The sequence below is a fragment of the Rattus norvegicus genome, chromosome 14 (genome assembly GCF_021556685.1).
Source record: "Rattus norvegicus strain SHRSP/BbbUtx chromosome 14, alternate assembly SHRSP_T2T, whole genome shotgun sequence".
Taxonomy (NCBI): Eukaryota; Metazoa; Chordata; class Mammalia; order Rodentia; family Muridae; genus Rattus; species Rattus norvegicus.
Window position 1 is genome coordinate 24,302,416 of NC_141547.1, and position 15,276 is coordinate 24,317,691.

At 35.0% G+C, this 15,276-nt stretch overlaps 1 protein-coding gene across 12 annotated transcripts in view; it reads left to right on the top strand.

The window, feature by feature from the left end:
- The window catches only part of Epha5 (EPH receptor A5), a 361,774-nt gene that overhangs the window by 340,840 nt on the left and 5,658 nt on the right, over window positions 1–15,276 (top strand). For 10 of the 12 annotated variants that reach the window (XM_087584395.1, XM_087584396.1, XM_087584397.1 and 7 more), the window contains 2 exon segments: window positions 4,151–4,344; window positions 8,410–8,565. In XM_087584395.1, coding sequence (XP_087440521.1) covers window positions 4,151–4,344; window positions 8,410–8,565 — 350 coding nt within the window. 12 annotated transcript variants of the gene reach the window in all.

Below are 15,276 nucleotides of genomic sequence, written 5' to 3' on the forward strand. Positions count from 1 at the left end.
CTGTTTCAATGGAAAACTGGAGCTTAGAGAAGCTCAGTGATATTCTTAATGTCAAAAATACTAAAATTTAGAGTAGGCATATCAACCTTTTCTCATACATTTTAAAATCTGTGATTTACCCCAACTGCTATGATTAATAACAATTGAATTATTATGTACCACTGCTCTTTGTCTCCCAACCATATCAGCCTTCAAAATGAATGAAGCATGAGATATTCAATTCAGTAAGTAGTGAGTAATCTAGATTGAAGATGGCTAGACAGCAAAGACGTGTTTTCTACAGTTTATTTGTCGTGTAAATACCAGATGCTCACATCATCTTTGCACCATTATAGTTTTACTTTGAATTTGTGCCAAGGTTCTTTTTTTTTCTGTGCTGTCACAAAGCCATCAAATGACAATCCATGCCATGTATGGATTCGATATCATTCTATAGATATATGATTCCCTTCTCTGCCAGCCTTCAGAGTTAGTTTCTATCCATGTGTAATGGATCCTTCAATACATACACATCAAACGTTGGCATTATATTAATTACTTTAATTCTTCCCTTAACCCTTCCATAGGGGTCCAAAACCTCAGTTCAATGATTGACTATGTCTGAATCTGTCTCAGGCTGCTGCTGGTAGATGCTTATTTTTGTACAAGAAATTCCTTTTGCCATTTTGTTTTCACTGGTTCTAAACTTAGTTGTGTAGGCTTCTGCCCTGAGGAACCATCCCCCTTTTTTCCAGTTTAAATCTTAATCTCATTAACGCTGTCATCACATGCTTTGAGTTTAATAGTAAACCTTCTGGTGCTCCTTTTCTTTTCAAACTGTATATTTTTTTTGCTCTACATGTTCATTTTCATTGTAGACTTTCATTAGCATAATGAATGTTGTTGTCTCTCACATGACAGAGCCATTGTTAGGCTCTCAGAAAATGCCCTCCAAAGAAATTAGTCCATAACTTTAAATTTAGCCTTGACCTCAGGCAAGTTCTTAGAGAAATGGTAGAAACTATTTACATTACTTGCAGAAAGATCACAAGAATGGTCTCCAGTCTGTTATTAATTTGCACCCCCCACAACATACTCATAGATTACGCCTCCATAATCCACATAGTTCTCAGCACAAGAGTCTTTTAAAATACAATTAGGGAGTTACACTTTTCTCCACTTAAAAAATCAACTACTTTTCTTGTCCAAATTCCCAAATATTCCACACTCCTTCAGGAACAGTACGATTGGGTTTATCATAAATATAACCCACTTCCTGGTGCAAACTTCTGCATTAATTACTTTTTGATTGCTTTGATAATAACCCATGGCCAAAGCAACTTTGAATTGAATTGCACTTAGGGTTCCAGAGGGCTAGAGTTTATGACGATGGCTAAGCTAATGCTCAGTGGCTATTGACCGGGGTAACTCAAATCCTGAGCCACAAGCCATAGGCAAGGATCACACTGGGCACGGTGTGTCTTTTGTAATCTCAACACCTGCTCCCAGTGACACACCTCCTCTACCCAGGCTACATCTAAATCTTTCTTAACAGTTACTCCAACCATATCAGCCTCGGAGGACATTATCATTCAGAATACCACAGCATATAAAGAAAATATGTTTTTTGACTTGTTCAAGATTCAGAAGGATGTAAAATCCAAATAGCATGCAGAAAGGTAGGTCATCTGGGATACAAACTCCTGCCAAGCATCAAAGCCTAATAGAGAAACAGGGAAGAAAAAAAGCAACTCAGTGCAATTAGGAGGGTAATTAATCATCTTTACTGGACTGATACATTCTGACATAATTATCTTCTACTAGATCTTACCTCCTCTAGAGTCGCAAATCAACCTGCTGAATGATGGTAGAGCTTCCACCACATGAACCTCTGGGACACAAAGCACATAGAAAAAACAAAACAACAACAACAACAAAAAAAAAAAAAACCCCAAACATTGTCGATATAGTAAAGTCAAGGAATTGATTTAATTTATCTATTTGACAATTTTATATATGAAGACTAGATGCTCAGTTGAAATAATACTTTAATTTGAATTTTGCATATTGTTTTGAGAATTTACCATGAGTACTGTATTTGCATCATTTGCAGCCATCTTTCTTGGCCTCCAACTCCCCCTGTGTCCTCACATAGTCACTGGCAAATCCATCACTTTTTCTATGAACATTACTGTTGCACATGTACACTAAAAAAAAACAAACAAACAGAATCAATTGAACACATTGAGAGAATAGCATGATGGAAAATATTGAGTTTTAAGTAAATATTAAGTTAATAAAATTTAATGAATTAGGTTATTGACTTTAGACATCTATGTCAGCCATCAGGCACTAAAGAAAATAATATAATCTCATAAAAAATTAAAGGACAAGACAAGCAAGTAAATAAGTTACATTCCAATAAAACCTCAGGGCAAATGGTACTGTCAATACATCCTTGTCACATTTGGTATTTTCCCATTTTCTACATTTAAAATTGGGAGTTATTATTTAATCGTTTTTATTTTCCAAGATGCTTGTGCTTTTAGTGCATTACTTCTATCACAGTTGCCAAAAATAATGTCTTGCATAGTTTGCCTTTTGATTTCTACATTTTTTTGAAGTTAAATAGGTTAACTAAGGTAGAGCTCTGCTGAGGTCACTTGTCTGCACTATTCCAAATATTTGTCACCCTGCGTTCCTGGGTCCTTCGGTTCTTCTTATTTTCCTGCTGCTGCTTTGAGCTTCTTGGATTGCTAATAGTTAATAGTTTCTTTGGTGGATAGCAGCTAGAAAAACTTCAGGTTATGGTCTATTACTCATGGTCCTAGCATTTATATCCCCAAAGTAGCCCCTGCACCAGTTAGATTTCTGTACGTTGTGATCTGGATCCCACTCACCTCAGATAAAAAGAAATGCTATCGGAAACCTGACCATACTTCGTTCCTTCACGAGTTTGTTTACCACAAGATAACAGAAATCACCTTTCGGTGTGATGTGCTTGACCTTGATTTCTGATATTTTCCCCCTCTACTTCCTAGTCCTACAGGCTTTGCAGATGTACAGCTCCTCTTTCTATCCACCACCACATTCAATCGCTTCACTCCCTTTATTGTGAAGGAATTTCCTTATCTCCAACCCTTGAAAATTATCTTTACATAACTTAGCCTTTGCTAGTTTTATTTTATACTTTGCTTAACAGTGCCTAAATTATTTGGGGATAATACAATGACATTTTCTGAAAGTGTATTTATAATAATTTTTAAGAATGCATTCCTTAATAATGTTTGGGGATATTTTTATAAATTAATTAAAGAGACCTTAGTAATACAAATACATTATTTGTCATTAAATATTTTGATGTCAGCACCAACATTATACATGGTTTTTAAGTCCCCACAAAGAGATTGATGCTCATACTTGTGTTTAAAATAAATATCCGTAATGCCTTTGCCAGTAGACACTCATTTCCAATTCCTGACAGAAATCCAAAGACGATAATAAACAGTCAGACCTTGACATTATTAAATGATACATGAGACAGTTATGCTAATTTAGCCTTTGACTTATCCATCATTTACCATCCAAAAGTCTTTTGGAATAAAATTGCCATTCCGGTACTTTGAAAATGTGACTGGATATACTTTTATTTTTTAAAATAAAGAAGATATACATTCAGAGACATTGAAAAAGAGCATAATCATTATTTGATCCTAAGATGTAAAGGCGAATCAAATATGGACAGTTTTGTTGGAATTGGTTTTATAAAGTATCCTTCACAAACGTTACAAGTAAAAATCACTAGCATTTATGTTCTTGTCTTATTTTTGTTTTTGATTTTGATCTTGGAGACAGGGTCCCTCTACGTACTGCTGGCTATCCTACAAATCAGTATGCAGACCAGGCTGGCTTCGAGCTCACAGAAATCACCAGCCTCTCCTCCCTAGTGCTGCGATTAAAGGAGTATGCCACTACCCCTGACTATTTTTCAACATGTACAAAGGGCCTATTTTTTTTTAATGTTTTACAGCAAATAATAGTAGTTGTGGTTTATAAAACCGTAGTTTTGGTCACTAGAATAAAAGTAAGGATAAAGACAGAGGGACTTTTCTCAGACTCTTCTGTGCCACATTAGCGGTGGTGTGGACCTGGTTCTCTTTGCTTTGCACAGGTGATCAAGGCAGTGGAAGAAGGCTACCGCCTGCCAAGCCCCATGGATTGTCCTGCTGCCCTCTATCAATTAATGCTGGATTGCTGGCAGAAAGATCGCAACAGCAGGCCCAAGTTTGATGACATAGTCAACATGCTGGATAAGCTGATACGAAACCCAAGTAGTTTGAAGACACTGGTGAACGCGTCAAGCAGGTACAAGGCCAGGCTTGAATAATTTTCCTAAGTATATCCAATCAGGTAGATGTCATAAATATTTTATCTATTCAGTCAGTTAGATATTAATATATGAATCGGTATGTTGTTAGTTTATTTAAGTTGAACCCTCCATAAAGTTTCCCCTTGAAAGAAAATAGGAGTGGGTAATTATTCCAGAAAGGACCTTAGCCTAACCTAAGTGGGTAATGTATCAATGTCACGAAAATAAATGCCCAGCTCCATTGAAATAGCATTAGAAAACAGGGGTCAAGTGTGTTTAGAGCATATGTACAGGTAGAGAAATAAGATTATAAGAGGCTAAGGAAGCACTGGTGCATTTTAATCCAGACGTCTAACTGTGATTAGACTCTTTAGAATACATTTCTCCAATGCTCATTTACATATAAGTACACTGTACCATTCAATTTATGAACACTGAAGACTGCAAGGACTCTTTTGACTTTAGCTCCTTGTTTAGAGATATTTGGTTCATCATTTAATATACAGTTGGAAGATTTCAAGCTGATAAATGAATAACCTTCTGGAAATATGTGTCCAAGCCCATAAGCATCATTTCTACTTTTCTGGATTACAATAGGAATACATTTAAATAATATCGAGTATTTGAAAAATATATTTTTTCTTGTTATAAGAAAAATATCAAAATGTTCCAACTAATAAAAATCAAGATGGTTCCAAATTATGAATTTTACTAGATTATTACTTTCAGTGTATTTAATGCCATTGTCTGTTTTATACAAGAAAGGAAATCATGCTACTAGCTGATCTGGCTGCCCATTAAAGTGAACTGAATGAAATTGTTTCCTTACAATAAAGTTGCATGAATTCTATGATCTTTAGGCAACATTTATTTACTGGGCAGAAAACCATTTTAATAAGTCAGAAATGAACCCTCAGAATCTAGAAATGTTTTTTGAATTTCCTAAGCAAATAGCTAAAGCCTATGTCTTCTTAGCAATTATTCTATATGTCACATTCTCAATAACTACTTTAATATCCCATTTGGTCATGTACAATATTAAGCCATTCTCTTATTTGTTTATTTACTTGAATGATGTTGAGGTGATTGTCACAAATGAGTCTAAGGATTCATTTGATAACAAAAAAACACTTAATATTCTAAATCATACCGATTTTCGTAATCACCCGTTTTACATTCATATATATAAATTTCTTTTTTTTTAAATTCTTTTTTTTGGAGCTGGGGACCAAACCCAGGGCCTTGCGCTTCCTAGGCAAGTGCTCTACCACTGAGCTAAATCCCCAACCCCCTATAATTTTCTTATGTATGGCTTATCCTTTATAGAATTCCACATGTTAAGTTTATGCAAACCCTTCAGACTATGTGACTCACTACCCACTGTTGACTACTAATTCTGCAAGGTTTAAGTTCCTCATTCATTAGACATCCTCATTCATGTCACAAGATGTGATGGGTCTAGTAACAAAATAAAAAATATTTGAATATCTAAAAATTTTAATATTTCATGATCCTGTTTTCCAAACTCTGTTAGATTGTTCATCATGAGAGTATTCCTCAGACTCGGCTATTTACAAACTTGTGATGTTTCGGGAATTTATATTTCAAAGTCTATAGTGTACCTGTTTCCTTATTTACATTTACTTTTAATAATTTTATGACACTTTGCCTACGTATCATAGATCAATATACTTCATCATTCAACAATTACTCATGTTTTTGGACAGCGCCATCCTGTGAGATAAGATCAGAGATGCAGGTTTATCCATCAGAGCTAGATATTCATCCTTCATGGAGCCAACCCAGGGAGAATGGGAGACTTAAAAAATAAATCATCTTAACAACTTGTATTTATTTCTGCTCTGGAGAATGAGAGTAGAATTCTCGAAAACCCGGAGGCTACAGTATCTGTACAGTAGAGTCATGAAGATGCCGTTTTATTAATTTCACATTTCGATCTTAAAATATAACTGCATTGTTTTCTCCTTCCCCTTTCTTTTTTGTCTCCTCCACTGCTCCTGTTTCTCCTGTCTCTCAAATTCTCCAAATTCCTGGTCCCCATTTCTTTTTTTAGTATATGTGCTGCCGAAGCGAGCACTGGTCCCCATTTCTTTAATTATAATTATGCACACATACACACACACACACACACACACACACACACACACATATATGCCTATATATGTATATATATGTATATCACACACACACACACACACACACACACACACACACACACTAATACTTCTTTGGATAACCAGTTGTTTTTGGACTTAACCTTAAAGAAGAAAGCAAACAAAACAAACAAACAAACAAACAAACAACAACAACATTGGTATCATATTTGTTCAGGTCTTATTTCATCTACTATATCATTTGGAGTTCATGGGTGTAGTTTCCCTGACATTCCTAGGAGATACAGTGTCACAGCAGACTTCCCCATGCTCTAGCCCTTAACGTAGCCCTTCTGCAGTGTTCCTGGAGCTTTAGTTGAAGATGTGTGGTTTGGAGCAGGGCACCATAGGATAACTTATTCTCTGCATGTTGATCAGTCATGGTCCTTTGTAGTGGTCTCTGATGCAAAGAAGTTTCTTTGATGAAAGAAGAGATCTACACTTCTCTCTGCGTATAAGTTTAGATGTTTAGAATGCAGTTAGTACTTATGTGGGCCTAGTAAAGAAACAGTTGTCAGCCAGAATACAGCAAATATAGAGGCGAATGCCAGCAGCAAACCACTGAACTGAGAATAGGTCCCCTATTGAAGGAATCAGAGAAAGAACTGGAAGAGCTTGAAGGGGCACGAGACCCCAAAAGTACAACAATGCCAAGCAACCAGAGCTTCCAGGGACTAAGCCACTACCTAAAGACTATACATGGACTGACCCTGGACTCTGACCCCATAGGTAGCAATGAATATCCTAGTAAGAGCACCAGTGGAAGGGGAAGCCCTGGGTCCTGCTAAGACTGAACCCCCAGTGAACTAGTCTATGGGGGGAGGGCGGCAATGGGGGGAGGGTTGGGAAGGGAACACCCATAAGGAAGGGGAGGTGGGAGGGGGATGTTTGCCCGGAAACCGGGAAAGGCGGGAAAGGGAATAACACTCGAAATGTATATAAGAAATACTCAAGTTAATAAAAAAAAATATTTTAGACAAAAAAAAAAAAAAAGAAACAGTTGTTAGTATTTCTCCAACATCCATGATGTCACTAGTCCTGAGTTATTATGGAGATTTCTACTATTATTGAAGAAACTTAAATCCAACGAGAGAGGTGTTCGTTGTCACCATGCTGTTTCTAGCACTACTATTCTCAGTGTTATTGTGCAATGCTGGACATGATTATAATGCCTGGCTTCATACTTTGGCAGAGTTATCTACTGCTTCCTTCCCTTCGATGCTTGCCTGACAACTTCTGGTATCATAAGCCTTTCAGGCTCACGCTCGATCCTTCAGATTCTGTGCCTGAAGTGCACAGAGCCCTTGGCAGTAGTGATTTACGATGATGGTTTCTTGAATTAGGTTGGTAATAAACAGAATAGAACTGGTCAGATATAAAATGTCCTTTAAGTCACATAGATAATATGTACTATGAGAGATGGTGAGGGAAAATGAAAAACAAGAAAGTGTTGAACTATTGTGTCATATGCAATGGGAAGTATTTGAGTAGGAAAATTTTGTAGAGAAAGTAAGGAATTTTATTCTGGCCATGCTAGATTGAAATTCTTATGAGAAACATGAAAACTGAAGTCAAGTGTATGGATACATGTGAAACCTTAGCTGGAGATTAAAACTTTATGAAATGAATATTATTTAATGACATAAAAAATGAACATAAAAATTATTGCCTTTCTCTTTAGAAAATTTACTAGTTTATTATAATCCCACATAGTCTACGATAAAAGTCTGATTTATTTTTCCCATTTGTATTTTGAATAATGATCATATGTCTTCCCTACAACTTAATTTTTGTCCCAAAGATTTGTTGAATTTGATTGAACATTACAAGTACAAATCTAAAAGGGTCAGTTTGTTCCTTCTAATACTCATGTTTTCTGTGTTCTAGGGTATCTACTTTGTTGGCAGAACATGGATCTTTGGGGTCTGGGGCCTACAGATCAGTAGGTGAATGGCTAGAAGCAATCAAAATGGGCCGGTACACAGAGATTTTCATGGAAAATGGATACAGTTCAATGGACGCTGTGGCTCAGGTGACCTTGGAGTGAGTAGTTTTTCTGATAATTTTTACATAGCTGTTGGGGCAAGAAAAGTATATTCAGACAACAGAGTGGATGCAATCAAGGGAAAACAGTTTACCTGTGTCCATATGTGTCAGCTTTCAAAGAAGCCTCATCTTTTTTTAGCCTGTGCTGTTAACAGCTGCATGGTTCCTGCTTCTTGTGTCCAGTATCTTTGCTATTTTGTTCATCAAACAGCACTTGAGAGTTTGGATAATTGGATTACAACCCTTGGCAAAGTACTGGTACTTTGTGTTGTGAAAAAAAAAGACATTTCCTTGAGTTTTTATACTGGTACTTATGTTACATGAATGTAAATATAAAACAAAACAAGCTGTAAGCACAATTGGTGTGGTTAGTCTTGTGTAACAAAAACATAAAAAGATTAAAAAGAAAGAAAAGAAACAGAAGAAAAAGTGAAAGGAAAGGAAAGAAAGAAAGAAAGGAAGGAAGGAAGGAGGGAAGGAAAGGGAAAGAAAGGAAAGAAAGAAGAAAAGGAAGGAAGGAAGGAGGGAAGGAAGGAAGGAAGGAAAGAAGGAAGAAAAAGAAAGACAGAAAGAAAGGTTACCAAATGACAAGATGTCAGCTTTCAACAGTGAATACTTCCCAGGTAACAGCTTCAATAAAGTTTTCTTGGCAGGATTTCATTTAATATTTACATGGGGCACCTTCTGTTCCTGAGGTCTGAGAATATGTTAGACCCTGCCTATGATGTATTGTTATTTGGTACAATCTCAGCGAAACCAATTGTGCCCATTTCTGTTTGCACGTTTAAGATACAATTTATCAAATCCTATTAAATAAAAATTACTAGAGCTAAATATTGAATTCTTTAAGATTGTAAGTCATTTGTACTTTATTATATACTCTTCATGTGTAATTATTTTAGCCTAATTGTTACTTGTGAAAATTAATTGTTCTATTATGGTTCCATCTAGAGTTCACCTAAAGGAATAATGTTTTAACCTGTGCGAATATTACTGACTTCAAATGACCTGCAAATTCAAAGGTTAAAATATTGTTATAAGGACTTTAAAATATTAGGATGCTCTAAGTCACAAAGCCACTGTCTGCCCTCCATCCTTTCATGTGAAATACTGAGAGGTTCTCTAGACATTCCTACCTACCATATTGGCATTCTTGATTCATTGAATTCACTGCTCATCCCCAGGAAAGGTAACAGGGTACCATTTATTAATATCACAGCCTCAGCACTGTCTTCCTTTGTACTGATCACTAAATGGATATAAAATCACAACCACCGGGTTGATTTCCTATTACTTAGTCTCATTCTTACAGCTATTACTAAATCACATCTTCTTGAATCCAGGAATGTTCTGCCCACTATTTCTTTGATGCTCAAGAATCTAATCTGTGCTGTATTTTAAACAGTATACTAAAAAATCCTAATGATTTAAAACTATTTTTACATAATTACTATTTAATTTTTTTCAGTAAAAATGGTCATTTTAATTTATTAAAGTCATTTGTCATTTTATATTAAAATGATACTGTAGGTATTTCTTCTACCCAATGTCAGATTACTTGTACATATACAATAAAATGATTTGCATTAAACGACGTCTCTGTTTTTATTAAGAGAGTACGTGGTCGTATGTTTAGTTAGAGCTGTGGCACTTTTATTTATCCCTTCACAGACAATACAAAAATATTAAGTTATTTATTTCATATTCTAAATTTTATTTTGCTGTGTGTGGGTGTTATCTTCCTGTGATTGCTTTATTTCCTGGGGGCCTCAAAATGATAGAAATATGTTTAGTATTATTGTACTCTGTTTATACTTCTGTTTTAATTCTTTCCTATTTATTTCTGTAACCTCCTAGACTCTCTTTAGTATGTGTGTACTTTCTCAAGATGAAAGATGCTCCTCTGTCTCTTTATATATGTTCTTCTCTTGTTAAACTGCCCCTTTCAATTTACCTTTCAAATCATTTACAGGGAACAGTAAAGTGAAATAATGTTGTCTTTTATAAATTGCTTCAAATTCCTTGTCATTACCATGATCCTTACTGGGAATCGGGCATGCTAACTCCATTCCCCAAAGACATTAATTTTTTGGAAGAGCTTGAAATTATTTTGAGCACAACCTGCTGTTTATAGTGATTTTTTATAATCATAGTATCTGTAATTAGTAGGATATATTTATCAAGACATTATTTAAAGTAAAACACACACTAAGGAATCATCAGTTTCTCCTTGGTCAAGGACTAATAAGAATGACTTGTATAGTTATTTGACCTTAACCCAGAAAAATAAAGTAACGTGGCCCACTGTTGATAAATAACGCAAAAGAAATGGAGTAACCGCACAATTTGGGGACATGCTCTTGAAACTACCTGACCATAACTTGTATACCTAGCCACTGTGCAATATCTAAATATTAGTTGTATGAATCTTTGAAAAGATTACAATAAGATATTACAATATTATTCTTAGAAGCCAAATGGGACTGCACATTCTTGGTGTGTAAATGTTTATAAAAAATGTTAAAACAACCAAAAACCAAATGCACAAAATATTATACATATGAAATATATTTCAGTGATGACAAGTTTGGATGTATACTAGCTGTGTAAAATAAAACTGTTCCAATGATAACCATTGGCTAAAAGCCACCTTCATGTGGGTTATTATGCTACCAACTAGTTGCCAGTACATGTATTAGGAATAAGAACTTGAGTGTCTTGAAGTAAAGTATATCTGATAAGAGTAGCTTCTAACTTTAGATGCGTATGCCTTCTGCCTATCTTCTGTTCCCAAACTGTGCTATTCTGTCTGTACACAGTAATCATATTTGAATAACCATAGCTGGAGAAATGGCAAAGCTCTCCTATCACATGTAAGTAACATGAGTTACTGTTGCCAAGGGAAACTGAGCTGGAGGCAAGTAGTAAGTTGAAGCCAAAGATTTCAAGTAAGGAAACAGGGAAAGGGGACGACATTTCAAGTGTAAATAAATAAAATAGCCAATTTAAAGAAAAAAAAGATTTCAAGTAAGGGCATGATCAAAGTTGTCTTGTAGATTTCTTTCCTGGCCAGTGCTCTCAATGCTTGGTTATTCAGTAAATGAGGAAAGTCCAGTGACTTTAAGCATTATAATAATTTTATGAAAGCAGAATAGATTCCTGAAGCAGCCATATGGATAGAGTCTATGATATTAAAACAACAGTTTTCCAAATATGGGAACCCAAAGTTGTGTAGTCTAAGACAAATAGCCTCATTAACCTGCAAAGGAAGCCATTACACGTAATTTACGACGTTCTCAAAGCAAGCATAGGAGAGCTTGCTATTCTCTGTGCTCCATGCAGTTAAGCTAAATTTCTGAAAGCCTGTTTTGTTGTTGTTGTTGTTGTTGTTGTTGTTGTTGTTGATGATGTTGTTGTTAACAAAGTCTCATCTCTACAAAACAGTTGAGTCTTTTCTTGATAAATATATTTAGCTTGCACAGACCTCATAAGTGACTACTGAGGATTTTTAAAATAACACAGGAAAAAAGCTGACATCACAAGGCTCCATGATAAAACTGAGAAGGCAAAATTTTAGGAAGTTGAGTGAATATTCATTAGTCTCCCATGTCCCTTCTACTACACAGCTAGTGATGGAATGTAAATCCCACTGACATGACAACAAGACATATAAAACACAATGGAGAAAGAACAAAGATCTCTCTCTCTCTCTCTCTCTCTCTCTCCCTCTCTCTCTCTCTCTCTCTCACACACACACACACACACACACACACACACACACCCGCACACACACACACACACACACACACACACACAAACATCACTGTATTCTAAGTAATCAGGAGGAGAGTGGCTCCATATATCTCAGCTAGTTCTTACTTAGTTTATCCTACTACGTCAACCTCACAATGAAGTATGAGTGTATTCCATGAAACAATATCTGAAAAGATGTTGACATGTGATCGCAGCAATGGCATCACATTCAGTTACAGATCTTCTGAAACCTGCCATGTCAGGTCAATCTATTGCAGTCCCCTAGGTCTCTTTCTCATTATGTTTAACCAAGTAAGTCTGTGTTTAAGGGTACTGTGTCTGCACGAGAAACAGCCCTAAGTGTTTTTCAGACAACAAGTGGTCACAAAGCAATTAGTGTAGTGTATATTAAGGGGATATATCTAAAACTCTCAAGACATGGCATGACCTAGGTGCAAAGCAAAATAAGAAAAATACTGTACTCTTTGCCATCAGAAAATAATTTCTTTCCAGGAATCATTGAACACAAATAGAACCAATTCAGTGTTACACACAACGTAACAATAAATAAAGATAAAATATTAGAAAGATTATCTTTCTAATATTTCTGATTAATACCACAAACCTTCCTACTTTATATATGTAGGATGCTTGAAAGTAGAAACTGTTATGATTATTCGTTATGGCTTGTTGCACAAATCACTTTCTGAGCAATCATAAAGTAGTCACATAAAGGGTAGGCATCTTATAATCCAATCTAGGGGCCAGAGACAGGCAAATCAGAGATAACTCACTGGCCAGCCAGTCTGTCTGCAGCAGGAAGTTCTAGATTCAGTAATAGATGCTGTCTCAGTGAATAAATGAATGAATACACGAATATAAATGAGCTAGAAAAGCTCTTGAGAAAACCATCCAGATGTCAGCCTCTGGTATCCACATACAGTCTACACAGTTGAGAACATTTATGCGTACACCACACGCATGCACATATAAATACTCACAGTAGGAAAAAAACAAAAAAGCTGTCGGAAACTGTGAAACGTGTGAGGCAAAACTACTTAACAATATTTTAATGCATTTGTCGATATGAGAAAAAAGATATTTAAGCTTCAAATAATTTTCTAAAACACAAATGTAACTCTCCTAGAGAGTGTCTGAAAACATTTAAATTGCCTAGGTAGTTATTCTCTCTTGTTCTTGGAAAATCATACTATGAATATTTCTATTACAAACATATTTAACTAATTTGGTTTCTCTGTATACCACACTCATAACCTCTAGATTGACGAATCATATTTTATAAAATACCATCGATGTACATTATTTATAAAAAAAATTTTAAAGTGTAATTTTTATGATATTTTAAACTCCATTTTGAAATTATTTTATCTCTTAGGAAGAAATAAAAGGACATGGGAGAAAGGGAGAGAGAAGGCAAAGGAGAGTGAAAAATAAATTCAATACTCTGTCCATATGCATATGTGTGCAGAAACGTCAGATAATACACTGATGTGGACAAACTATTGTTTGTGTTTTAAAGTAGAAAGATTAGGACAAATTTATTTACAATCTGTTTGTATGAAATTTTCTAGTCAAGTATGATTCTATGCTCCTATAATTCTAACACTTGAAAAGAAAAATTAATTGTGACTTTTATAAACACAAACTCAGGAGCCAAAGGCAATCCTCCAAAAGATTAATTTTTTTAGCATAAGATACTTTTTATATTAACATATTGGATTCTTTTGTGATCAATTAATTTTGGAGAAATAATCACATATAAAACAGTCAAACAAGTGAATGAATCACAAAATGAGAATATGGTGCAAATGTGTATTCACACACACAAACACCTCCAAATTAAAGTGGCCTTATATGTGAAAAGTCCATTTCATTTGAGTTGGAAAATCAATACATTTTGGTTTGAAGTCAGTTGGAGTAAACAGTGACAGTTATGGTAAACATTATTTCTACTCGAGTAACTATGAATTATGAAACTTGAATACATGTATTACTTAAATAAAGAAATGTCTCTCAGGACTTGGAGTTTATCACTTAGGATTTCACTATGAAGATGACAGATTTAAAATGTAATTAATAAATATAAATAATTAATTTTAGTGCAAAAAATATTTTTACTATGGGTTGATTAGTTCCAAGCTCAAAGTTTAATTCTTTATCCCTAGGATGTGTTCTATACTTGCTCATAAACACCCATAGATATTCATATTTCACAATTTTTCATGAAATATATAAAATAATTATCATTGCCTGGAAATGTAAATTATGTTAAAATGTAGATTCATTATGAAACTTCCGTGAAAACAGCAGCAAAACATGTTTTGTTCTTTTGAGACTTTATGCATTCAATATTTACACAGTTTCCTCTTTTATAAATAAGTTAATTTTTGCATTTAGTGTGAAATGTTTTCCAAAATCACACCCGCAAGTAATGGGAAATCTGAGTGTGAATTTCATAGTTAGGTACCTGGTTTTCCTCAGTTGTGAACTGTTGTGCTCTAAAGCCAAGTGATTTTAAAATTTCCAAATCTGTGTCTACTTACCCATAAAGTAAAACTATTAAAAATGCTGTGTTTCTTTGAAAGGCCTTTATAGTATGAAGAGGCTGAAAGCTTATTAATTATCATCAGTTGTTCTTATGTTTAATGATGTGACTCTTAACATGGAGAGAATTTCCATTAGTAATTCATCACTGTCTGAAGAACTTTATCGCCTCATAATCAGGCGTCAGTCCCTTTTACTCCACTATCTGTTCAGCAAAAGCCAGGACATCTGCTAAGTAACCTGCAATACATAGAATAGTCATCTAACAGCATAGACTCACCTAGTCAATGGGCAAGCTTGCTAATGCCAATTTAATTGTAAGAAAAATAAAACTAAATTGAAATAAAGTCTTTTTCTTTGTACTTTAGTCTCCAATTTTTCTATTACTAT